Source organism: Octopus bimaculoides, chromosome 1 (genome assembly GCF_001194135.2).
Source record: "Octopus bimaculoides isolate UCB-OBI-ISO-001 chromosome 1, ASM119413v2, whole genome shotgun sequence".
Classification (NCBI taxonomy): domain Eukaryota; kingdom Metazoa; phylum Mollusca; class Cephalopoda; order Octopoda; family Octopodidae; genus Octopus; species Octopus bimaculoides.
The window spans coordinates 78,597,291-78,624,984 of NC_068981.1; the positions used below are offsets into that span (position 1 = coordinate 78,597,291).

Below are 27,694 nucleotides of genomic sequence, written 5' to 3' on the forward strand. Positions count from 1 at the left end.
ATATATATATATATATATATATAGTATTCATGATATGTGGACACATTGATGATGCAGTCCTCTTCATGTAGAACTTCTAAATAGGACCAATCAAAGAAGCTCACAGATTCTGGGTCACCCTGACCACTAAAGACACAATCACTCATCCAACAGTTGGTCTCCATTCTACAAGCACTTGTCCATTCACCCTGTTTTTACCACAAATAATGATAGTAATGATAATAATAATAATAATAATAATAGTAATAATAATACCAACAGCAACATTTATTTAAATTACCTATTCTGTTTTTTACTACCCATATTTAGGAATAAAGGTCTTTTTATTTTTTGATGTTGAATGTTTCTGATTTCTCTTTTAGTTTCCGCATGATTAACTTTTTAAAAATTTAATTTTTATTCCTTTTCTAATTTGTTTGTTTTTCTTGGTTTTGTATTTTCTTTGTGCAACTCAAGCTTTGTTTTTAATATTCTAGTTACTGAAAAATGACCAAAAAAAACAAACAAACAAAAAAAACGAAAAAAAAACGGAAAGCTGCTCTGCTGACTGCACATGTTTTATACGTAAATTTAGCATGTTTGTTTTGTCTTGATATCGTTATATTTAACTGTTCTCTTCAGATCCTCTAAGCATGCAAGCAGCTCGCAAGAAAAGAGAAAGTGTTAAAAACTCTACAACTATCAGAGGTCAGTTCTGATATATTGAACTTATTCATTAATAACATCATAATCATTTACTCATACACAATTTTTTTTTTCCCCTCCAACTCAAATCCTTTCCAATTAATCCTTAATTTCTAGGTCAGCTAATTTTACTCAGTATTCTGCCACATCAAACTAGTTAGATGTTGTTATAAGTAGGAAAGAATAACAACTAGCAGCATTAGACATGTTTCACAATTTACTTTTCTAAAATCACACTCTGAATAATAATGTATGTTACAACAGGCAAGTTTAAAAGGTAGCCTCATTGTTGGCTATCTGATATTAACTTCTTAACTCTTGTTCATGAATTAATTGTAACTTAGCAGACAGCTTATTCATCTCTCATGAATTCTAGATGATATGATCCTTTGAAAGATTTTAATTAATAGATAATCAGATATCAAATAAAAGATAATCAGATATCAAATAAAAGATAATCAGATATCAAATAAAAGATAATCAGATATCAAATAAATGATAATCAGATATCAAATAAAAGATAATCAGATATCAAATAAATGATAATCAGGTAACAAGCTGTGCAATAATCAGTTGATAGATTTTGAATAACCAGCTATGAAGTAGCAAGTCCTATGTCTTGTCACCAGCGTTGCCGGGTAGCCATGATAGACAAATTGATCTTTCATTTAAATCTAAACTGAATATTGATAGATACTATACCGTAAGAGGAACTCACAACTGCAAATCAGCAGGAGCTCTCTAAAACTGGTTTGTATTTTGTTGTTTTGCAGTGTTCAACTTCCTCAGTAGGTGCAGCTCAGAGAGAGATGGTGACCAATTAGCTGGCATGCCTTTTAGTATTGTGGAAAACTACAAAACTTTTACAGTTTTGGAGGCATAATCCAATGTTTTTTCTAAAGATAGCACAGTGGTTATAGTGTGGAAAATGAAAAAGGATATTCTTCATTTGAGTTGCTTAAACATTAACCATTTAGCCTTAGCAGTTCTGATGCTATCTTGTCAAATATTTTACAATATTTTACACAATTTAAAATTTCTTTTAGATTTTACTATGTTTAATACCAGCTATATCTAAATACATTTTATTATTTAGCTTCAAGTCAACTCTGATCCAACAGACCTTAAACAAGGATATTCCAGTTGTGAATGTCCTGCATTTTAGTATACCTCACTATTATTTGTGTTTTCTTTTTCCTTTTTTAACACAGTAGTTAGTAAGTTGAAGGAAATTTAGCCACTATTTCTACATGGTCAAGTGACCACCCAGAGCCTCTTTCAGTTGCTTTGAATTTGTATTAAATACATGTTTATTTTTTGGTGTGCACTTTGTAGTTCAGAATTCAACTTTGTCTGATTGAGATGGTTTGTTTGATGAATTTGACAGACTTTTCTTAACCACGAGCCAACATGCAAACAGCATCTGGTAATAAATAGTGAACAGTGGCTCTAGCAATGGCACATTGGTTGGTTTGGTTTATGCGATTACAAATGGTACTACAAAGTGTACAGTTAACCATTGAACATAATAATAGAACACTAAAATTGCCGAGTGTTTTATTAGTTAAACAGTATCTGGTTCAAATTCCTTCTTAGACTATGAGGTAGAAGGTTAGAGAAATATTAATGTTTTAGTATTATAAGGGAGCTCTGTTGAGTAGAGGTGGGCTCCTGACTTAGAATGTAGTTTCAGTCCCATCACTGATGCCCCAAGGCAGTTTCCATATGAGCTTCAAGCCTATTTGAGAAACACGTTACAAAACCACTGCAGATTAAACCCCCAAAGCAATTATAAAATCTTATTATGTCCCAGTTTGAACATTTTAGTAAAAGTGAAATATATTTCCTATATAGTAATTAGAATATTTCATATGATACATGCATTGTATTTGAGATTTATAACATGCATGTAGTAATATAAAGTTGAACAGCAGTTGATAAAACAAATGCTATATTTAACTGAAGTGGTTGAAATAGCTATTGCTACAAATGGAATCAGGTCACACTCTCAAATAGCTCGTTTCTATTTTATACCATCAACTCCTTCCAATTAAATGCCATAAGTGTGTAGGAGAATGGAATGACATAGTAATGTTCATGTTTTGTTTTGTTTTGCTTTGTTTCCTTTCTAAAGACAATAGTTATGGAAGAGAAGTGACTTTGCTTTCAATATAGAATTAAAATCTGCTCGCAAATTTAGCTGTTCTAGAAACTTCTCCAAATTTTCATTCAAGGCTAAGTGTAAGCAAGCGTTGACATTTATTAAACAATTAGTGATTTAATTATAACCTTGAAAATAAGTTGAAATAGGGCAAGCACTAGAAGTGTCATTGTAATATTATCCTCCTTAAACGTTACCCTCAACTCCCACTACCACAAATATCTAAAGAAAATATATACTTTGTTTATTTATTTGCTCATAATATTTAAAAGTATATTAGGGTATAAATTTTGTATCAATTGATTCTGACTTTGTGAGTAATAATTAGATTGATAAGACATTATTTTGGAAGAATACACAAACAAAATATTTTGGTTCTGGCTCAGAATCTAATGTTGAAATTTAGTTGTCAGTTAGTCTCTCCATTAATTTATAATTAAGAAATAAATGAAATTAATATTAAGGTGGAGCATCTTGTAACATGAATTGTTCAAAACAAAACATTTAAGGGTCTGTACTTAAGGGATATGTCTTTCAAAATTAGCATATTAGGTTTTAAAACAAAATACTTTATTTAGGATTAAAATGTACTTCTTTCAGAATATGGATGCATATACTTAGCTACACAAACATGTACACATTTGCATGCATAAGATGAAGTGCCAATGAACAATAAGATACAATATTCTTCATAATTAAAATAAAATTTTCATTTGTTTTGTTTTTTTTCTATTGGATATACATGCTGTATACTTTCATTAGTAATGTTTAAATCCATAGGATTTCAAATGTTATTTTTCTATTCACTAAACCTCTGATAGGTGTTTGAAAATTTTGCACAAAGTAACTAGAAAATGCTTATTTATTTGTATTGTAGTTTTTGTGATTTTTTAAAATTATTTTTCTTATTTCACATTTTTCACATTTTTTCCATCTCTTTAGTTTCTAAAATTTATATTTTTATAATTCAGCTTGTATATTTGTAAATAACTAAAGCATGTTATCTAGATTATATTTTTGTATTTCATTTTTATCTTTACATTTTCAGGAAAATGGACTGATATTTTGTTGAAAGAATCACCACAGACTGGTGCATTGCTTAATATTCACAGCTTAGATACTGGCAAAGTGTACCAATTCCGTGTACTTGCCTACAATTGGCTTGGAATTGGACCTCCAAGTGAACCATCTAAACCTATGTTGATACAAGATCCAGAAAAAGGTATTTAGTTTTTTAAAGCTATTTCTCATATGTTTTCCCATGCAAACGTAAGTAGACAGTATTTTGAAAATTAAGACATTTGCATATTATTAGGAAAATTGTTTTTAGGATGCCTTTCCTGTTGGTAATCACTTATCAGGTTGTTTGTGAAGTCTATTGAGACAAGCAATAAGATTTGAACGGCTAACAAGTTATTGGTAGTACACCATCTTTACTTATAAGTGATTGTATTTCTGTTAATGTATTTCAGTCCCAGCGGAGGTGCATGGCCAAGTGGTTAGGGAGTTGGGCTTATGATTGTAAGATTGTGGTTTCAATTCCTGGAACAGACGATGTGTTGTGTTCTTGAGCAAAACACTTCATTTCACATTGCTCCAGTACACTCAGCTAGCAAAAATGAGTAATCCTGCAACAGATCGACATCCTGTCTAGGTGGGGAATATATACGCCACTGAATCCGGGAAACTGGCCCTTATGAGCCTGGCATGGCTCAAGAAGGAAACATTTATTATCCTTTATTTCAGTCCCAAAGTTGTTAATTATTTTCTGTCCATATAAATTTAATCAAGCAATTAAAAACTGAAGAATTAAGAGTTTCACTTTTGTTCTTACAGCAATATGCAACTCTTTGCTGCGCCAAGTAGGAGCAGTTAATATATAAGATATAGCAATCAACTTTCATTGATTAATTCTGACCTGCCATTAAAATGAAGTCTTCATCATCATCCTCATTCTAAATCTGCTTTCCATGCCAGCATGTGTTAGAGTAGTCATCACTGTTTAAGTCAGTTCTCTTTCAGAGTTACTGCCCTTCTAAATAGATTGGGTGACCGTGTCTTGCTCATACATTCTATTTTTTTGTCTTGATTTTTACCACTGGATGGTCTTTCTTGCACCAATCTCCCTACAGACCATGGTTAGTGAGATTTCATGTCATTACTAGCACTATATAAGACGGTGAGCTGGTAAAATCATTAGCATGCCAAACAAAATGCTTAGTGGCAGACAATTCATCTGTCTTTACATTATAAGTTCAAATTCCTCCAAGGTCAACTTTGCCTTTCATCCTTTCAAAGTCGATAAAATAAGTACCAGTTAAGCACTGAGGTCAATGCAATTGACTTACACCCTCCTCCAGAATTGCTGACCTTGTGCCAAAATTTGAAATCATTATAAGCACTATATGGTCCACGACACTCTGTGTTGTCTCTACTCATTTACCAAATACCTTACTGAATTACTGTGGCACCAGTGCTAGTGAAATTGTGTTATTTCTCTCAAGACTAAAATTCTTCTACTACTCTTTCTATGCACATTTTATATTTTTTATGTACTGCTTCAACACACACAGATTTACAGCATTTCCTAAATTATTATTATTATTATTATTGTCTTCTATTAGTACATTTTCTAAGATTATGGAGATATTGTGGTAAGCAAATAGGCCTGTTGTAAGGTATAAAAACATTTGTTTGAATGTTTCTAAATTTCAACAGCACTTTAATATTCTTATCTACTGTACCATTAGTAGGGATGTTATCACAGCAAATACATGTTGAAAGAAAGGAGTTTTTATTTGCATTAAAACTCATAGAGTTCAGACCTATCTTTAATAAGCATTAATACAAACATTTAATGCCTGAAGACCATGTTAAGATATTACAATAAAACACGAGGCAACATTAAAATCTTGACAAATTAAAATTAATAATCTGGTCAATCTCGACTATATTTTGTTTCAGTGGTCATCGTCCTCACATCATCAATATCACCACCACCACAACAACAACCATAAACATTTCCATTGCCTGACTGGCACCTATGCTGGTAGCACATAAAAAGCACCATTGGAGCATTGTCAATCCCAGTGCCGCCTGATTGGCATCTGTGCTGGTAGCACGTAAACAGCACCATTCAAGTGTGACCGATGCCAGTATCACCTGACTAGCTTCCATGCCAGTGGCATGTAAAAGCACCCACTACACTCTCAGAGTGGTTGGCATTAGGAAGGGCATCCAGCTGTAGAAACCTTGCCAAATCAGATTGGAGCGTGGTGTGGCCTCCTGGTTTGCCAGTTCTCAGTCAAACCCATGCCAGCATGGAAAGCGGATGTTAAACAACGATGATGATGATGATGATTGCCATTTTAATGTCTATTTTCCCACACTAACATGGGTAAGTTCAAAACTTGATCATGTATGTGTGTGTATCAGTATATTGTTTGGATGTATTTATATGCATGTGTGTGTGTATGTGTATATATATATATATATATATATATATATATATATATATAGATGCATATGTATGTATATGTTCTCTTCATAACCATCCTCTCACAACAATAAATCTTTTCCATTCATCATGGGACTCTCTTTTCCTTTCCAAGCTACAAGTCAACCTCACTAGTATTAGTACCGCAAAGACCTCCTAATACAAATTCTTACTGGCTAGAAATCAACTTGAGTAGTAACAACACAGGTATCAAGAAGATTCTTTAGTCTTGTTGATGACAAAGCAATCCCTATAGAGTTGGTGTCACAAAACAAAAAATGTACCTAGTTCACACATTAAAGGGGTTGGTCTTAAGAAGAGGAAACTATGTCAAAAGTGAAACACTGAAGCAACATTTTGTCCTCCAGCTCATGGAAATGACTTATAAAATGATGACAGTATGTGTGGATGAGGTGTTTATGTTGTCCTATTTGTATTTTGACATTGTTTCATGTCTGCTGCAAAAACATGTCTCACCATTGAGTGGTTCATCATTCAAAAAAATTAAAAAATGAAAACAAAGAACTAAATGACTTACTTGGAAATGTGTAAGGGCTGGTGACAATTGCCAATGTTTATGTAGTTTTCTGCAGACATCAAATGTTTATTTTATAAAAGGGCAGCTTTTGGCTAAGTTAAATTGAAATGTATACGCTCATTTAACACTGGTTTTCCCCTGAAAACCAGAGTCTAGTAAAAGAGATATTTGAGGCAGAATTTTATAGTTGGATTATCTTCCTGTTGCCAACCCTTACCTGTTGTTCAAATAAGGGTTTTCTGCATTCCAACATGTTCTTACAAGCACAGAACAACTAATCATGTCAACAGGGAATGTCAAGATCAGCACTGCTTTGCTCAAGCAATGACAAGCGTAAAATATATAAAGCGATGCACACATTCACATACTCTCTCAAATGCATACAATAAGCTTCATACAATTTTCATGTTCCATATTCTTTCACATGGCATTAATCAACCTGGGGCTATATTAAAAGAGAGCCACTTATGGTGCCACACAATGGGACTAAACTTGAAACCACTTGGCCGCAAATAAACTTCTTAACCTCACAGCTATACTTGTTTCTTGAAACCAGAAACAAATGCAAATGAAGGGCCATTATTGAGATTTTATAATACATTATTGCTTTTTCATTTTTGTTTTTCCAAATCATCATCATCATCATCATCATCATCGTTTAACGTCCGCTTTCCATGCTAGCATGGGTTGGACGATTTGACTGAGGACTGGTGAAACCAGATGGCTACACCAGGCTTCAATCTGATTTGGCAGAGTTTCTACAGCTGGATGCCCTTCCTAACGCCAACCATTCCGAGAGTGTAGTGGGTGCTTTTACATGCCACCGGCACGAAGGCCAGTCAGGCAGTACTAAGCAATGGCCACGCTCAAAATGGCAACGATCTCACTGGCAACGATCTCACTTGAAAGTCCTTCACACTGAGACTCCTGGCAGTTTACTGTGCTTAAGAATACACGTCAAGCTAAGTAAAATCAAGGTTGTCCTTGCATACAAGTATGTTCCCTGCATCTCTCTCCAACTGAGTGTTCCTAATCTTGTGGGCTGGTGGGTACTGGTACCACATATAAAATACATGTACTGGTTCCATGTAAATGCAGCCATGCTGATGCTATGTATAAGCACCCAGAACACTTTGTATTGTGGTTGGCAATAGGAAAGGCATCCAGCCATAGAAACCATACCAAAACAGACATAGAGCCTGAGCAGCTCTTTAGCTAGCCAGCTCCTGTCAAACCTTCCAACCTATGCCAGCATGGAAAACAGATGTTAAATGATGATGTTGCATTATTTATTCTATTTTAAAATATCTTGGTATTGATCTGATTTTAAAGATTTTCATTTTCTTGTTTTACTGTCTGTTCTTTATATGCATCACTTTTATATATACTTTTCTTTTCTGCATAGGTGAAATTGGAAAAATGCGTACATTCAGTGAACGGCCGTTTCATACAGAATGGTGGTTCTTGCTTATTATTGCCCTGAGTGGTTTAATTGTCATAATGGCTGTTGTGCTGTTATTGGTCCTGGTTGGCAGGAAGCGAAAGATGACCCGTAAGTAGAACTCATTCTTTAAATCAGAAACTCTCAAAGTGGCCTAATTAGTGTATTGTCAGATGTCAGAAAACTGAAAGCAATCTTCCATTTACACAGCAATTAGTCTTGATGTATTTTTTCTTTAAATCCAAATGGGATATTACATTCTAAGCATCATGTTTTATCATTTTGTTTAACCAACTGTATGGTTTATATAAGCTTAAAATAATCTTATAAACCTACAAGAGAAAGCAAGAAAAAAACTTTTAGTTAGTCTTTATTTCTGCGATGGAAATGTTATTATGCATTTAACCCTTTTAATACCAACCTGTCTGAGACCATCCCTGTAATACAAACTTCCTCTTTTAAAATGATGTAGATTAAAATCTTTCATCAAAATTTCACTTTATGTTCCAAACACCAGTTTAACAATGATAAGGTTATTTCACAGCATTCTTCAATGTTTTAAACATTAACTGAAACAAAGGCAATGTCTTTCAATGAAAACATAACAAAAGGGTTAAGGAGAATGAAAAGCCTTGAATTATCTGTTTTTAATTTATCCACTTGTCAGCATATTTATCAAAAATGCTTTTTGTTAACCCTAATGCTATGTTAGCAAGTCAATAGGGTATACATGCACACTAAAAACAATTTTACAAAATACTTCATGTTTGAGTAGAATTCATTGATTCATGAAAGCTGCAGTCTAGTTGAACATCAAACTGACTGAGTAATTGATAAATGTTGAGATGGATTTGGGAAATAGCTTTTAAATACTCTTAAGGTTGTATCATTTATGTAAAAGAGTGCACAACTATTGCAAAAACTGGCATGGTTGGATGGTTTGACCTGGTCTCGTGGGTCTAAGGATTGCATTGCATTCTGTCGTCTACTTTGGCATGGTCTATATCCTTCCTAAAGCTAACCACCACAGTATGTAGTGGGTACTTTTTTCATACCACCAGTACTAATGACATCACGATGCAGCTCACAGGATTATGAACCCTTGCAGATGTGGGTGTCAGTTTCATACTAGAGGAGAAGGGGTTAAAGTGTGAGAGAATGGGGAGTGATCAGAGCAGTTTCTTGTAGAGGATCTTCATAGCTACTCACAGTTAGTAAGAGGTATGTATATATGTAAACATGTATATATATACAGGCACAGGCATGGTTGTGTCATAAGAAGCTTGCTTCCCAACCACATGGTTCCGGGTTCTGTCCCAGTGTGGCACCTTAAAGAAGTGTCTTCTACAAAGAATAAATCCTGGGGTCGATTCCTTTGACTAAAACCCTTTAAGGTGGTGCTCCAGCATGGCTGCAGTCAAATGACTGAAACAAGTAAAAGAATATATATACACACACACACATGTATATACTTGTAAATATATATACATACACGTGTGTGTGTATATATATATATATATATATATATATATATACACGCATGCATGCACACACATACATACATACACATGCACACACACTTGCACACATATAAAAGAAAGCAGCTTGGAAGTCAAGTAAGAAAGGTTGTTAAATGTGGAGAATGCATGAGAAAGTAGGTCTTCCTAACAGGACCAACTATTCTAACTGATAGCAGATTGATGAAGAAATTAAGAATATGAAGGCAGGAAAAGCCCTGATTAATCAGGAATCACTGCTGAGATACTTAAAATATTTAACAGAGTAGGATATAGTTGTTAACTTGTATGGCTAATAGAGTTTGTACAAGAATGTGTTGCACTCAACAACTGATGTAGTAGCCATTATATTCAACTGTTAGAAGGGTAAAGAAGATGATTTTGAGAAAGATCATAACAGAGGCATCAAATTACAAAAAAGTGTTATAGCTCAACAAATTAGAAAGAGAATTAACCTAGATGAGATGCTATTATTTGGTTTCGTGCCATGGAGAAATACTGCTGATGCCCTCTTTCTTGTAAGGCAACTTCACGAGAAGTATTTAGCCCAAAGTAAGCTGCTGTACTTGTCATTCATTAGTCTGGAGAAAGCCTCATTCCCTGATCTGATGGTCACTGCAGAAGCTAAATTTAGATAAATGGTTGGTGACAGCCATTCAAGTCATGTACAGTACAGAGGTGTTGTCAGTAAGGTGAGACTTAGCAAAGAGTACAATGATGAATTTAGTGTGCAAAGAAGAGTTCACTGGGGCTTGATTCTCAGCCCCCACCTATTTATTATATTCCTCTGGGCCATAACAGAGGAGTTTAAGATTTGGTGCCAGTGGGATCTACTTTTTGCTGATGACTTTGATGTATACTTTGATACTGAACCTGAATCTGTAGTATTTCTAGCTGATTCAGTGACAGTATAAAAGTTCCTTTTTGTTGGCTCATTGAGAGACTAAATGCTAATACATGTGGTTGATGTAACACAGTTTGCTCCACTAACTACATTGTTTTCATTGTTGTTTAGCTCCATAGTCAAACCCATGATCAAAGGCATTCCAACTTGTATCATACTGTGCTTTTGGAGATATTTAAGGTTATTATCCTTGGCTCAGTGGTTAGAGAGTCAGGCTCACAATAATGAGGTAGTGAGTTTGATTCCTGGACCAAGCAATTGTGTTGTGTTCTTGAGCAAAACGCTTTATTTCACGTTGCTCCAGTTCACCCAGCTGTAGAAATGAGTTGCAACATCACTGGTGTCAAGCTGTATTGGCCATTGCCTTTCCCTTGGACAACATTGGTGATGTGGAGTGGGAGGTTGGTATGCATGGGTGACTTGTTGGTCTTCCATGAGCAACTTTGTGCAAACTTGTGCCTCAGAGGGTAACTTTCTGGGTGCAACCACATGGTCATTCATGACCAAAGGGAGTCTTTACCCTTTTTTACTTTCTTTTGCTCTGTTACCCATAACTATTCAGACAAAAGAAAGACAGTATCACTGAGGTGACTTCTGGGATTGACTCCTTATAGATTTCTGCAATTGAGTTAGGGATGTTCTTCAATAGCTTTCTTTGAACAAAATATTTCAGATCCTTTTACACCATGTTTGCATGTTTGTTTACTTGATCAAAATAATACAACATATAGAAACTCCCGGCCTTGCTTGAACAAAACTAATCACCATTCTGTATTAGGTAAAGTGTTAACTGATTTCTTTGTTGGTACCTTGGTGCATTGTAATAGTTTCATATAATCCCACCCTTGAACTTGTATGCATGTTAACAATTTATTCATATTACCTGTCCTTATTATTAACATATACTTTGCTACTTAAATTTCTGACCTTACCTAATATTACCATTGTTACAACATTTTACAGGTGAAACTATTCGCAGACGTAACACCCCACCTCTTCCACTGGAACCCCCAGTACTTGATGATGGAGGATTTTCTACATTTGATCGACGTCAGTCACGTAGAACTATCGGTCATCGTACCAATTCTTTGCGTAGTATGAGGTTAGTCTTACAATTAACCTTTGTAAATTATCAAAATTTCATATAATTTCTTATATAATTATAGCTAAACAGATAAGATGGCAATCTCCCATTAATTTCAAATGTCACATCCCATATTTATTTGAGTGTAATGCACATTTTTTGCTAGATTATTAAATCTTAAAAATTTGTGTGTGCACATTAAACACAAAAACTAGCTAAGTGATGTTATTTTAGCACCATTTTATAGTATGTATTATATACAAGAGATATTTTTGTTAGATTTCTTTACCTAGAATTAGATTTATATTTTGTATATGATATGAGTATGTATTATACATAAATAAATAAATTTTCCCTCAAAATCCAGATCATAAGTAAAGATTTCAGGAGCACACTGTGTTGCTTGTGAAGAGTTTTGAAACTTGTACTTACTTTCTGAAAGATATGTGCTCTTTAAAGACTTGGAAAATGTACTTTTTAAATACTGGCACACCTAAGGTTTTCATCCTGTTCATGATGATGACAATACATTTACATAATCTTTCTCCATCATCTATTCTTCCAATTTTAATTAATTGGGTCTCTTGTACATCAACTCATTTCAAAAAGAGTTTTTTTTTAATTTTTAACTTATGTTATTATCTTTTCTTTGAGTTTATCTCTTTTCAGTATAAGTGATATAGTCTTAATGAATTAAAATTATTATTATTGTAGCTTACAAAATCGAATGTGTTAGTGCTTACTTCACCACATAATCTTCAGTAAACAATAAAATTATGGATGTTGAGACTAAGTATTTCATTCCTCGGAATATTTATGTAATATTTAATGAACAAAAACAGGCGATTTAGATCAGGTAATGAGGCTATCACTGTTACTCCCCATTGAACATGCAGGCTCCAGGAACTTTGATTGTTCAACAGATAATTAGTTCACTGATTAGATATATTTCAACGTCTAACACATTAAAATAAACACAAGAGAGTAATTTGGGGGTTTATCCCTCCCCACCCCCCACACACAGAATTTTCTAAATAAATAATTTGATTATCTGTTTGATAAATGAGTGTATCGTTTTTTACAGCTGAACAGTGTTTTCAATGGACCACTAGATTAGAGTTGATTTAAGACATGACAAATCTCAAAGGATTTTGTTTGCTTTTTTAGCCTTATAAATTCTAAGGCAATTAAGAAAGCTAGTAAAATGACTTTGATTATTCCTATACCTCCACCATCATTACCACTGCTACTCTTACTGAGTTTAACAGTGGGAATAAGTTGACTGAAACAAATTTTTACTTATGGTTTTGCAAGTGACGATTTTTTTTTTTTTTTTTTTTTTTAGATTGGTGTCACCATTGAGTAACTATTTCATGATTATATTCTTTTGCATATTTTTTTTTCTCTTTTCCTTAATTGCTATCATCATCTTAATCATCATCATCATCACCGTCATCATCATCATCATCATCATCACCGTCATCATCATCATCATTGTTATCATCATCCAACTTTGCCTTTTATCCTTTTGAGTTCAGTAAAATAAAAACCAGTGGAGCACTGTTTGATGTAATTGAGTTCTTCCTTCTCTTAAAATTGCTGACCTTGTGCTAAAATCAGAAAGGTTTATTTCAACTCACATTGTAGGCTGATCAGAAATCTATTCAGTGTGATCTTTGTGACAAATATTGATTCAATAATTCAACACAATTTTGTCTATAACTTTATAGAATAATGTGAAGTTTGATTTCAAGACTGGGCTGTTTTTGTTGTTTAGCCTCAAGTGAACAATGAATTAGCTAACCTATGATCAAAAGCCATGGATGACTTTTGATCATCCTCCTTATCTCCCCTCCCCACTGGCATAGTATATCACTGACATAATACATATTCTCCATTATAGGCCTAAAATTTTTTTTTTTAAGTGGTAGAGTATGATTTTGTTGAAACTTGGCTGCTATTTCTTACAGTTCACATGACCATGTGGCAGATCCTTTGTTGGCTTGTGATTTTAAAGTTTTTCTTTTTGTTTCTTTTCTTAATATTCAGTGATGTTACATAGTTCTTGTTATAGATATTATGTTTACATTCAAGCACTGGAATGAATTACTTTAATGTCTATTTCTTTATTGCCCACAAGGGGCTAAACATAGAGGGGACAAACGAGGACAGACAAGGGGATTAAGTCGATTACATCGATCCCAGTGTGTAACTGGTACTTAATTTATCGACCCCGAAAGGATGAAAGGCAAAGTCGACCTCGGCGGAATTTGAACTCAGAACGTAACGGCAGACAAAATACCGCTAAGCATTTCGCCCAGCATGCTAACGATTCTGCCAGCTCACCGCCTTATTACTTTAATGTCAGGTACAACTCCATGATAAAGAAGCTTGCTTTGCCATCATGCAGTTTTGCATTTGATCCCACTGCATGGCACCTTGGGCAAGTGTCTTCTGTTATAGTGCTAGAGTGACTAATACCTTGTTAGTGAAACCAGCAGGCTGAATCTGTACAGAAACTCATCATGCATGTGTGTGCGTGCACGCATGCATGCTTGAATGTATATGCATTTGTATTCACGTCTTTCCATGATACCATATCAGCTCTGATGCTGTTTATGCCTCCCATTAAAATACACACATATACTCTCTCCAACACACACACTCTCCCCCCCCTCTCTCTCTCTCTCACACATCTGGTAGTTGTTTGACAGTAGTATATGAAGAACAAGTGAGGGTTGATATCAAGAAAGACATTAGGCCACCTTTCTGTAGAGTGCTGCTTTTAGAAGTCTTGTACAACCCATGCCAGCATGGGAAAAGCAGATGGAAATACAATGGTGATAACAAGTACACAGGTGACAAGTTTAAGTTATCTGGCAATGCTTTGTCATTGGAGTGGTACTGCCTAAAACATGAGACTTTTTTCCTACCTCATACCAACCTAATTTCTTTCACTTTTGAATAGTTGTACTCACTTATTGCTCATCAAGATAATCATCAGTTTTAGTCTCTTTCAATCCCATTGTTTACTGTTACTGTTTAGCCTCATATCAGTTACAGAATTTACGGCTTTGTTGTGGCTGACATTTGTAATGTATATTAGCATGGCAACCTAATACAATATTAGCCACAAGTGTCATATATGCTATTAACTCTGTCCTGTTCTAGCTATATAGCCACTGTTAAGTGTGTTGAGCTGGAATACACAACTACAGTGTCTACTTATCTAACTTTGCTGAAATAATTATCAAGTTGTTATTTATTCCTGTTTTGAATTGGAGTTTTTTTTTATTTATTTATTCATTTTTTTTTTAATTCTATTTCTCTAGTGTTTTTCATTTTATTTTATTTTTTATTTTATTTATTTGTTTGTTTGTTTGTTTTTGTTCAGATCACCACCACGACCCAGTCCTGCTAGTGTGACATATTCTGATGATGACTTGGACACTAAACCTCCATTAGATGACAACAGTAGTAGCTTAACAGAAAAGCCAGATTTAGAAGAGTTGACAGAAGTAAGTCTGTTGAAAAGTTTTCTGCTTCTTCAGATATTCTTATAAACTGCAGCCTGAGACTTCTAGATGGAGTCAGATGAGAATTGAAAAGGGAACAGACAAATTGCTGTACTTAATAAAATTAAGATAATTTTGAAACCTTTTAAACTTGACCAACACCATAACAAAGGAAGATGCACAATCTGTTGCTTTTTTCTTAATAAAGAGGAAATGGTGAATAAAGGGGATTACATTATTATTTTGTTTTTTCTGGTGGGAGGGGAGCTGGTACTTGTAGGTTTGAGAACCATTGCTTTAATATCTCACACCCCTGTTGAAGCAGATTGGCCTACAAGAGCCCTGTGCTGGTACCATATAAAAGCACTCTTGCTGGTGTCTTGTAAAAAGTACCCAAGTCAGCACCACGTAATGGTATTCATGCTGGTGCCACATAAAAAGTACCCAACACATTCTGTGGAGTGGCTGGCATTAGGAAGGGCATCCATCTGTTAAAATTAAATCAAATCAGACTGAAACCTGGTGCAGCTCTCCATCTTGCCAGCTCTAATCAAACTATCCAACACATGCCATCATGGATAACAGACATTAAATGATGATGAAGATGATTCTTATAAATGGGTTCCACAAGTGTGTGTGTGCACTAAATGCTAGAATCAAGCAGGTAGTGAAAGTGAATGATTTAGAGAGGCAGCCTACAAGAAAGAGACTCAAGGTGACTGGACACAGGAGGCTATGTTGTGGTATTATAAAGATGGTTGGTATTCCTTGTTTATCTGTAAGACTCAAAAGGCATTGAGATTCATATATCATTGTCTAGATTACATATATAAAATTACGATGAACCTACACACAAACACATATACAGATATTACTTGGACAGGCTGTCACAGTCTGAGTCATCTTCTGTTAGAAACTACTGCCTCCTTAGACTGATGCTCCTATATGTCATCTAGCTTGGTTTCTAAAGCTGGATGCCCTTCCTATCACCAACAATTTTACAGAGTGTACTGGGTGCATTTTTCATGCCATCAGCTCTAGAGAGGTTGAATGAATAAACCCCCAGAACCCTCTGCAATCTTTACTCAGTTTGCCATTCACTGTACTGGCTATGTTGAATGCATTTTGTGGTACCAACATTAGATAGGTTGTCTCATTCACCTGTCCATCTCAGTGATTACATTTTGGTCAGCTGATACCAGTAAAGGTGGGGTCCTGAACACAAGACAATGTAGAGAGTATTCAGGACTCAGATATGTAGACTAGAGAGAAGAGATATGGGGCCAGAGCAAGAGAAGCAAATAAGTGTTGAGAGTGCTCAATAACTTAGGATGACTGCAAATGTTCAGGTGACCAAGGAGGGGATTAGAAGAGAGATCAATGATAACAGTAGTGCCTGGGTGTTTGGATGGAAGAAAAGAGCTGTAGTTTGATGTATATGGCAAGACTGTTCAAAACAGCAGAGGTAGACATAGGTGTGGGTAGATGATGGGGTAAGATAAAAATTAAGTGATGAGAAGGAATTTTAGAGGCCTGAGGACAGTGCAATGCAATCTTTTAAGCATGGGTCTTGTGAAGGGTAAGGGAGTTGGATGGTTGAAGAGGACCGGTGCATTTTCTTATACATAAGAGGAATGAAGGTGGGCCAATGAAGTGAAGAGTCAAAATATTTAATGGGTGTCAGGTGAGTGGGGGAGGCAACAAAATGTAAGTTGTTTACTTTGCAGACTACAAAGTATCTCAGTATCTAAACACTATTTTCATGTCAGAGTACCTCCTGCATAGATGGCAGAGTCTTCTACAGCATCACACATCACAAGTCAGTTTGATCCTTTGTCATCACTTCTGTGAGATGCAGTATCTTCAGATCAACCTTCACCACTTCACCCAAAATCTTTCTTGAACTCCTTTTTTTCCACAGGTTCTATTAATTTGTAGTTCTCGGTAATTCTTTATGCAGTGGTCATTTTTCATATGCAGCATCTGCTTATACCAAACAGCCTTCTTATGCACTACACCTAATTCTGCTTATATCCACTTTCTCTCTCAACTCATTTATCCTTTTGGCTTCCATGCACATTAATGTTACACATCTATAGGTGCAAGCTTGTTTCATTTCATTCTAGCCTTTGCAGTCTTCTACATTCAAGCCCCATATCTCACTAACATGCAGCATTGCAGTTCACAAGCATCATACAGTCAACCCTATACTCTGAGGGAGAAAACGTTTGTAGCCAACAGAGGTTATAGTCCCTTCAACTTTTTCCAATGGACTCAGACTTTGGTCACTGTACTTTCTAAACAACCACCTCTTCTGCTAATTGTGTTATCTAAGTAACAGAAACTATTGACAACTCCAAGTGAGCCATTTAAGAGAGCCTAACCATTTTCCATATGCTCTTAGTGTATATTCCTTCAGTTTATCGTCTACATACAAAGCTTGCCTTCACTGTTAGTCTGCCTGTTATTCCACTACATTTCTTTGTGTACCCATAACATATTGTGTGCCCATGCATACCTTCCTACTTATTAACACTTTAATCTTTGCTAAGTTTACTTGGAATCTTCTGTATTCTAGATTTTGCTTTCGTACCTAGAATTTCTTTTCTAATTCTTCTGCAGACTCAGCTTTGAAAACTAATTTGATTGTTTTGTTTTTTTTTCTTTCTTTATAGCCAAGTGACGAGAGTGAAGATGAAACTGTAAAAAATACAAATACCACAACTGCTGGAACATTCTACAATCAGTACGTTAACGATACAGTCCGCCAGTCTTGGCAGCAGAGCAATCCTCGATCAATGTATAGCGCCTACAACTACACAGATAGTGAGGAAGCTGATAGTAGCACTTACGGCATGAATGTTAATGGTGGCTACATGATGGTTAATAATACTGCAGGATCTCGAACACCAGTCGCAGGTTTTTCATCGTTTGTTTAAGAACTTGATCAGTTTTGATTCATTTTGAAAGATTTCTAGCTTTAACAGAGATAGATTTGATGAAGAAGAAACAATATGAATGATAATAACAAACAACTAACCAGAAAGAGAAAACATCATAATCATCATTGAAATCTGTGCCAAAAAGAAATTTGCAAAGAACAACTGTCAACATACATGCATAATGTATTTATGCAATATATGCACACTTGCATGTATAATGTGTATGTTTTGAAATGTTATGAAGCGTGGCTTGCTCTGATAAAACCACTGCAGCTGGTCAGCAATAATCTGGGTGATTCTTGCAGTCAATAATGCACTGATATTGCAGTTTGGTCCATGGTCTATGGTCCATTTTACTCTGGAAACAAAAGAGTCTGGGACATCTATGCTTGTCAACTCTCCCCCCCCCCGTTTGTGATATTTCTTTTATATGTGAGGAAACAGTATGGACTCCTTCCAATCTATCTAACATTCTAACAAACTCCTACACAAACACACACACACACACACACATATATACACATACATACAAACACACATATATCTGTGTGTGTGTATATGTATGTGTGCATGTGCACATATATATATATATATACATGTGAATTCATATATATATACACACACACACACACACACATATATATATGAGGAGGGGAATGTAAAATTCCAGTTAATTTATAATATGCCTGACATATTTTTTAAATGTCAAAACCAAAAAATATATCGCATCAATTTTATTCTTTTATTTTCCATTTTTATGTCCTTTCCATTTCTTTTTCCTTTTTTCCAATCCCTACCCTCACACTCACACACACACACACACACACATATATACACACAAATGCACACATACTTTTTTCTGTTGAAATTTTTTTTCTTTTACTCCAATAATCATTGAAGCAATCAAGTTAATTGAATGAAAATAGATCAATGTATCATTGTCAGATTTTCATGATTTTCCTAAAAATCTTTAAACTGGTGGAAGGGGAAGCCCTCCACCCTCACCCACCGCCACATCACCATCGCTGCTATTAAGAACGTACCTTTGTTTTGTATGTGTGTGTGTGTATGTATGTAGATACATACATATATATATATATATATATATATATATATATATATATATATATATATATATATTTAATCAGCCCCATGGCAGTGTCCCATCATTGCTGCAGCCAAACAGCTGACAGTACCATAAGAGTAATCCCAATATACACGTCTTTTTCCTTGATTAATTTGTCATCATCATCTTCATTATCACCATCAATATCATCAGTATTTTCATACAACACTGTGGTGCATCGAGAGGCAGTAAATTCTTGCAAACCAGAGTCCACAACTCAGTTTCAGTTGTCCAGATGAATTTGCTTGTCTTCAATCAACATTACTGATTCTGTTGGAAGAGTCATGATTGTCTCATAAATGTCTTTTCCCCAATCATCTCTGTTGAAAATTATCATCACCATCATCATTATTAATATTATTAATGTGGTGAGCTAGCATAATTGTTAGTATGCTGAACAAAATACTTGGTAGCATTTCTTCTGGCTCTGTGTTCTGAGTTCACATTCCACCAATGTCAACTTTGCCTTTCATTGTTATGAGTCAATAATATCTGAGTATTAGGGTCATTGTAATCAAGCAACCCCTTCCCCTAAAATTTCAGGCTATGAGCCTATAGTAAAAAGGATTATTATTATTATTATTATTATTATTATTATTATTATTATTATATAAAATTTGTATTACCTATTTGTTGTGTAACAAATGAAAATGGGTTATAATACATGGCCATATAAGTAGAGGAAAAGATGAAATAGCAGTAAAAGAGAGCAAAAGTGTGTGAGTTAAATTACTGAGGGAAGAACTTAAAGAGTGATAAAGAAAATTGATGTGGGACATCGATGTGAAAGTATGAGAAATAAGACAATGTGGAAGAATGATAAAATGGGAAAAGGAGCTGGGGAGGTAAATCATGTGAGAGCAGGTATGAATGAAGAAAAAGGGACATGCACATACAATCTCTCTCTTTCTCTCACTATATATATATATAAACACACACACATACATAAATATTGTAAGCTAGAAGAGATTAGATAATCCTGATGCCTACCTCATGAAGCACTCATACAATTGATGGCTGTCTGGAATTGTAGAAAGGAGAATTTCTCCTGCAGAAAATCAGGTTTTGAACAAATGGAAAGTTCAAAAGGTTCCCTTTTGATGTAAAGTATAAATGATTATAAGAGAAGAGTGGAGTTTATGGCATTACATTTATTCCATGGTTTACAATTGTTTCAGCAACTTGCAGGTGACCAATCACACTTCATGTCTGTAGGTATGGATAATAGCAACAATTTAGTCATGCATATTACATAATGTATATTACATAATAGAACTAAATTGGGAAAAAAATTTTCTTTGATTGGTTCTGAAGAAATAACTTCTGGTGCTATTATGCAATATCACATGATCACATAACCAACCAGACTATGGAATGTTGTTATACATTGCTGGTGACAATGCACTTCGTATTGTTTTAGCCCTCTGAATAATGCCACCCCACTGGCTTGGCAAGCAGATCAGCATTCCCCCTGAGTGTACTAGAGCAGTGTGAAATGAAGTGTTTTGCTCAGGAACACAACACACCACTTGGTCCAGGAATCAAATCCACAATCTGGTAATTGTGAGTGTGACACCCTGAACATTTGGCCATGCACCTTCACATTATGCAATGTACCATACATAATAAGCATAACTAATTCATCATTGTCATCTATGTCTATAGACACTATGTAAAATTGATCACCTGTAAGTTGTTGAAACAACTGTAAACCATGGAATACCACAAACTCCATTCTTCACTTATGATGTATGTGTTATATATATACTCTATATATAGTGTATACTATTTTTCATATATATTAAATATATAACACACACACACATACATCATATACATATATTTCTATATGCAGTGGAAGTGCATGGCTTAGTGGTTATGGTGAAGGTGTTGGACTTATGATCACAAGGTTGTGGTTTCAATTCCTGAACCAAGTGATGCATTGTGTTCTTGAGCAAAACACTTCATTTCACATTTCTCCAGTCTACTCAGCTGGCAAAAATGAGTAACGCTGCGATGGACCAGCATCCCATCCAGGTGGAAAGCATATATGCCATAGAAATCAGAAAACTGGATTTCTGAATCTGTATGACTTAGAAAGGAGCTTTATCCCCCCTTTTTCCTTTTTTTTTTTTTATCCTTCTATATGCATACTTACACGAACTCTATGTATACATATATACAAGTTTAAGTAAATTACTTACATACATACATGCACAAAAATTATGTACTCATATCAAAGTTTTTTATTTTTTCACAACATAGATGTGTACACACACATACACACACACACATGAAAATGTTTGCAAATGATAAAAAAATAAATCATTGAGGTTAATTAAAAAAAGTTAATTATATTAAATATTAACAAATACAAGTTCACAAACACATATTTACAGATGCAGATATGTGTATGCATATAATTAAACTTACACACCCAGTCTCCTCATTCTCCCTCTCTGTTTCTAGGTTTCCTCACTCTGCTCCATCTGTAATCTGAAGGATGGATATTAGACTAATTACTGTAAATATTCTCAAAGAAAACAAATCCATCACATTTTGTTTTTATTTACTGATCTTTGTCTACACCACAGATCTAAACCCTAAACTACTGTGAAATATTAAAATTTTATAATCAACAAATTTTGTTTACAGGCCAACAATGTAACCCTGTTGGTAATCTTTATTTTACTTATTAAAATTCCTTCTTTGTTATACCCCTCTCCACAACACATGCCTGTCACCTTCAAATGAAATATAAAATTATAAAGGCAATATCATTGTTACAATAAATAATTTTCTTTAAGTGTCCTAGGAATTGAGGAAGGCAGTGCTCTCAAGGTTTGAACTTTAAATGTAAAAAGCCAACATGAAAAATCAAGGCATTTTTAATGCACTGATGATTCTGACAATTTGCCTACTTAATAATAATAATAATAATAATAATATTTTGCTTAATACCACAGATTTGCTTGTCAGTTGTTTGACCTTAACCAGCTGAGCATGTCCCTTGGTGGCTGATGATATGTGCATCTCTGATCACGAGCTGAAGTAGTGGGGGAGCATCATAGCCATGTGTTGAGAGGAATTCTTTGGGGTTTGAATAATTCACCTTTGGAAACATGGGTGTTTTAATCAACATCCTTAAACAAACCTTATTCAGGGACCTTTTGAGTGGGATGGGCTACTCGACCTGAAGAAAATTCTAACTGGGCCCCACCTGCGAGGTCATGCGCTGTTTATCTTTATATGAGATCACCATATCGCGCACATATGGTTGTGATGCATGTGCTTGGTGTACCCTTATCAGACGGGTAGTCATGATGGGTATAATGGGCTTCGTATATTTTACCCCAGTGTCACTTTGATGATATTCACTGCTCTCTCACTCAATAATAATAATAAGTAATAATGATTCTTTCTACTATAGGCACAAGTCTGGAAATTTTGTAGGAGAGGGCTAGTCAATTACATAGACCATTGTCAGTGCTTAACTGGCACTTGTTTTATCAAGCCTTTTTGGATGAAATGCAAAGTTGACCTTGATGGAATTTGAACTCAGAACAGAAAGGCAGAAGAAACACCACTAAGTATTTTGTCTTTCTTGCTAATGATTTTGCCTGCTCACTGCCTTAATGATAATAACAACAACAACAACTGTTTCTAACATAGGCTGAAGGCCTGAAATTTTGGGGAGGAGAATAGCCATTTATATCAATTATTCATTTCAAATACTTGCCCTTCTTTATATATATAGATATACGCATATCTATAAATATATAAAGGGGTTTTGATTGGTCATAGTATTGCTGTATGAGAACAAAATTAAAATTTCTCCTGTCTGTCTCACGTTTTCTTTTATTCTCTGTTACAGTATCAGACACAATGACTTGTCATATTTGTTCAAGATCTTTATTTACAATCTGAGTTCAGATTCTGTGAAGTGCAACTTTGCTATTCACCCTACCCATGAAATATTGGGATCGCTATAATCAAAGCTATTCCCTTCCTCCAACTTTCAGGTCTTGTCTTTATATTAGAAATTATTATTATTTTTATTATTACAATTATTATTATTATTATTATTGTTATTATTATACAGCAGAATTGTTAGCATGCTGGACGAGATACTTAACAGTATTTCACCCCTTACTACATTCTGAGTTCAAATTCTGCCGAGGTCAACTTTGTCTTTCATCCTTTCAAGGTCAATAAAATAAGTACCAGTTGAAAACTGGGATCAATGTAATCAACTCATCCCCTCCCCCAAAAAACTGTTGCCCTTGTGGCAAAATTTGAAACCATTATTATTATTATTATTATTATTATTATTATTAAGGTGACGAACTGGCAGATTTGTTAGCATGCCGGGCAAAATGCTTAGTAGTATTTCATCTGTTTTCACATTCTGAGTTCAAATGCCACCGAGTTCAACTTTGCCTTTCATCCTTTCAAGGTCGATAAATTAAGTACCAGTGAAATACTGGGTTCGATGTAATTGACTTAACCCTTCCCCCAAAATTTCAGGCCTTGTGCCTATAGTAGAAAGGATTATTATTATTATTATTATTATTATTATTATTATTAGATCAGTGGAATGGCTGAATCATTATAATGTTATAAAATGCCTCACAGAATTTGGCTCTTGATGTTTAGAGTTCAAATCCTGCTGGGGTCAACTTTGCCTTTTATCCCTTTGTTGGGGTCAATAAAATAAAGAACCAGTTAAATGCTAAAGTTGACAATATTGACTAACCCCAACCCTCAAAATTACTGGCCTTGTGCCAAAATTTGAAACAATTATTATTATTATTATTATTATTATGAAAGCAGGGAAGTGGTAGAAACAGTTGAGTGCCATACTTTACAAAATACCTCAAAATATTTCTTTCTTTATATTCTGAGTTCAAATACTGCCAGGCAAACACTGCCTTTCAATCTTCAAAAGTACCAGAAGAGTATTCAGGATCCAATCAAATACATTTCTACACTACAACCCTTATGAAATTATTACTATTTCAAAGATTGGCAAAATTGGTAGAATGTTGGGCAAAATATTTTGTGGTATTTAGTTGCACTCATTTACATTTTCTGTTCAAATTTCACCAAAGTTTTTTTTTTTTTTTTTTTTTTTTGCTTTCCATCCTTCTGGGGGGGGGGGGGCAATAAAATGAAGTACTGGTCAAATACTGAGGTCAATTAAATACTGTTGCCTCTAAAATTTGTAGCCTTTTGCCTATGTCAAAATGCTTGGCAGCATTTCTTCCGACTTCATGTTTTGAGTTCAAATACCACCTTGGTTGACTTTGCCTTTCATCCTTTCGAGGTTGATAAAAAAAGCGCCAGTTGAACCCTGGGGTTGATGTAATTGACTTACCCTTCCTCTGAAATTGGTGGCCTTGTGCCAAAATGTGAAATCATCATCATCATTATTATTATTATTAAAGAATCACTAGAGTGTTGAAAAAATGTATTGTAGTATTTCTTTCAGCTCTGCACATTCTGGGTTCAAATCCCACTGTGGTCAACTTTGTTTTCAATACAATAAAGTAACAGTCAAGTACTGTGGTCAGTGGTTATCACTAACTCCTTTCCGTCAAAATTACTGACCTCGTGCTTAAATATTTGAAGCCATCATTGTCCTTATTTGCTTCCACATTTGATAGAATGATGTAATAGTCAAGTGCTGGATCGATATGATCAACTAACCCCTGCCCAATCAATTTCAGGCTTTGTGCCTATATTAGAAACAATTTTCTGACACTTTATGTTCTGAGTTCTTTTCCTGCCGGGGCCAACTTTGCTGTTCATTCTTTCAGGGTTGATAAAATGAAATACCAGTCAAGTACTGGATTGATGGTTTTGATTGAGCCCCCATCCCCTCAAAATTGATGGCCATGTGCCTAAATCAGAGATCATTATTATTATTATTATTATTATTATTATTATTATTATCATTATCATCACCACTACTACTGGATCGGCAGAATTGTTGGAGCATTAGATGAAATGCTTTGAGGTATTTAGTTATGGTGTTTTATACTGTGAAGCCTGCTGAGGTCAACTTTGCCTTCCATCCCTCCAGGGTCGATCAAATAAAGCACTAGCCATGATATCAACTAAACCCCTTCCCCTCAAAAAAAAAAAAAAAACTTCTGGCTTTGTGCCTAAATTAGAAAGAAATACCATTATTATTGTTATTGTTGTTGCTGTTGTTGTTATTGGGTTGTTTTTTTATGGCAGAATTGTTAGAGCATCAGACAAAATACCTTGTGCTATTTCTTGCAGCTCTTTGCATTCTGAGTTCAAATCCCGCCAAGATCAACCTTGCCTTTCATCCTTCTGAGGTCAATGAAATAATGTACCTGTCTGGTAATGGAGTTGGTGTTATCAACTAGATATCACACCTCAAAAAACAATAATAATAATTCTTTCTAATTTAGAAACATTATTATTATTATTATTATTATTATTATTATTATTATTATTGCTGCCATCATCATCATCATCATCAATGTAAAAAACTAAGTTTCCTTATCATTCAGTTTCAATTATTAGGGCAGTGGAAACAATTAGAAAATCAGGTTTGGCTATTTCAAAATACAAATGTTCCTGAAATACACTACATTAAGAGAAGTGCTGCTACCATCTACAAGTGAATACAGTATCAGATTCATATCTTCTTTCATATTTCATTACTGATAATGTTCTTAGTTAAGATAGATACTTCCTTTGTTCGTGTTAGTCAATAAAATCATCATAAATCCTGCCAGTTTCAACTTTGCCTTTCATCTCCTCAAAGTCAAAAGAAAATTATAATCACTTACAAACTGAGTCAATTCACCTATCAATAACTATTTATATTTCAATACTGATTTATCATGAGTACAATTTTTATGGTGGTGGAGTAGCATTGACTAGAGTTGAGTTCTTGAATGGACGGTGTCCATTAAAATATTTTCTTTCACTTTTTGCCACCGATGTCCCTTGAAAATGTGTGATTGTGCAAGCACAACCATCTTAACGGTTATCAGAATCATTGGAGCATCAGGTAAAATGCTTAGTGGCATTCCTTCCAAATCTTTACATTCTGAGTTCAAATTCCACCAAGGTCAACTTTGCCTTTCATCATTTCAGGATCAATAAAATAAGTGCTAGATAAGCACTTGTTGGCGGAGAATGGAGTCAATGTAAGAGACTGGCCTCCTCTCCTTAAAATTGCTGGCCTTGTGCTAAAATTTGAACGTATTATTATTATTATTATTATGGTGGTGAGCTGGCAGGATCATTAGCACACCAGGCAAAACGCTTAGTGGTATTTTGTCTGTCTTTACATTCTGAGTTCAAATTCCGCCAAGGTCAATTTTGTTGTTCATCCTTTCAGGGTCGATGAAATAAGTACCAGTTGAGTCCTGGGGTCAATGTAATTGACTTACCCCCAGTCCTGAAATTGCTGGTCTTGTGCCAAAATTTCAAACCATGATTATTATTATTATTATTATTATTATTATTATTATTATTATTATTATTATTAATATTATTATTATCATTATTATTATTATTTATTATTATTACTACCGAATGTGACAGGTAGTAGATGACATACACAGAGGAGTGCCTTTAAGGATCAACTTTGACTTTCATTCTTCTGGGGTTGATAAAATAAGTACCAGTAATACATTGAAATTGATTCAGTTGACTGTATCTCTCTCTTCCAAAATGGTGGCTCCTGTGCTCACTGTTGTTGTTATTACTATTATTATTATTATTATGAAATGTAAAATGAGAGGAATGTTCTTGACAATCTGGATTTTCTCAGAACTGTTTCATTTCTGATGCTTGTTGTCATAACAACAATATGAACAAACATTACAGCTTCCAAGTTCTTCATTTCAATATGTTGATTTTTTGTTCCTATAGAAGAAAAACAAAAACTTCGCTGGAAACATTACAATATCTTACATATTATTTTTTAAATTTATCAACAAATTTTTGTTTTATTTCTGAAATGGCCAAAAATGCAATTGTTATATAATCTAATGTGTGTGTGTGTGTGCGTTTGAGAGAGAGAGAGAGAGAGAGAGGTTTGGCAGAAAAAGAATATTGAGAAACAACACAAAGAATATTTGATCTCTATGGGATTTTTCAAAACCCACCCGCAGAAAGAAAAAGAAAAGCAAAAGGTGGGGGCTGGAATATCTTCATGATTGCTTGACATACTATAAATAGTAGCTATTTTACCCCCAAATCACAAACTAATGTCTTAAAAATGTGAGAAACATAGGA

The 27,694-nt window shown here is 34.6% G+C and overlaps 1 protein-coding gene across 3 annotated transcripts in view; it reads left to right on the forward strand.

The window, feature by feature from the left end:
• The window catches only part of LOC106871456 (protein sidekick-1), a 648,066-nt gene extending 623,028 nt beyond the window's left edge, over positions 1 to 25,038 (forward strand). For 2 of the 3 annotated variants that reach the window (XM_052967540.1, XM_052967545.1), the window contains 6 exons: positions 622 to 687; positions 3,894 to 4,067; positions 8,285 to 8,431; positions 11,705 to 11,843; positions 15,220 to 15,343; positions 18,016 to 25,038. In XM_052967540.1, the coding sequence (XP_052823500.1) occupies positions 622 to 687; positions 3,894 to 4,067; positions 8,285 to 8,431; positions 11,705 to 11,843; positions 15,220 to 15,343; positions 18,016 to 18,279 (914 nt within the window). In that variant the 3' untranslated portion in view covers positions 18,280 to 25,038. The remainder of the gene's footprint in view (positions 1 to 621; positions 688 to 3,893; positions 4,068 to 8,284; positions 8,432 to 11,704; positions 11,844 to 15,219; positions 15,344 to 18,015) is intronic. The other variant, XM_052967555.1, reaches the window with a different exon arrangement.
• The last annotated feature ends 2,656 nt before the right edge of the window (positions 25,039 to 27,694 follow it).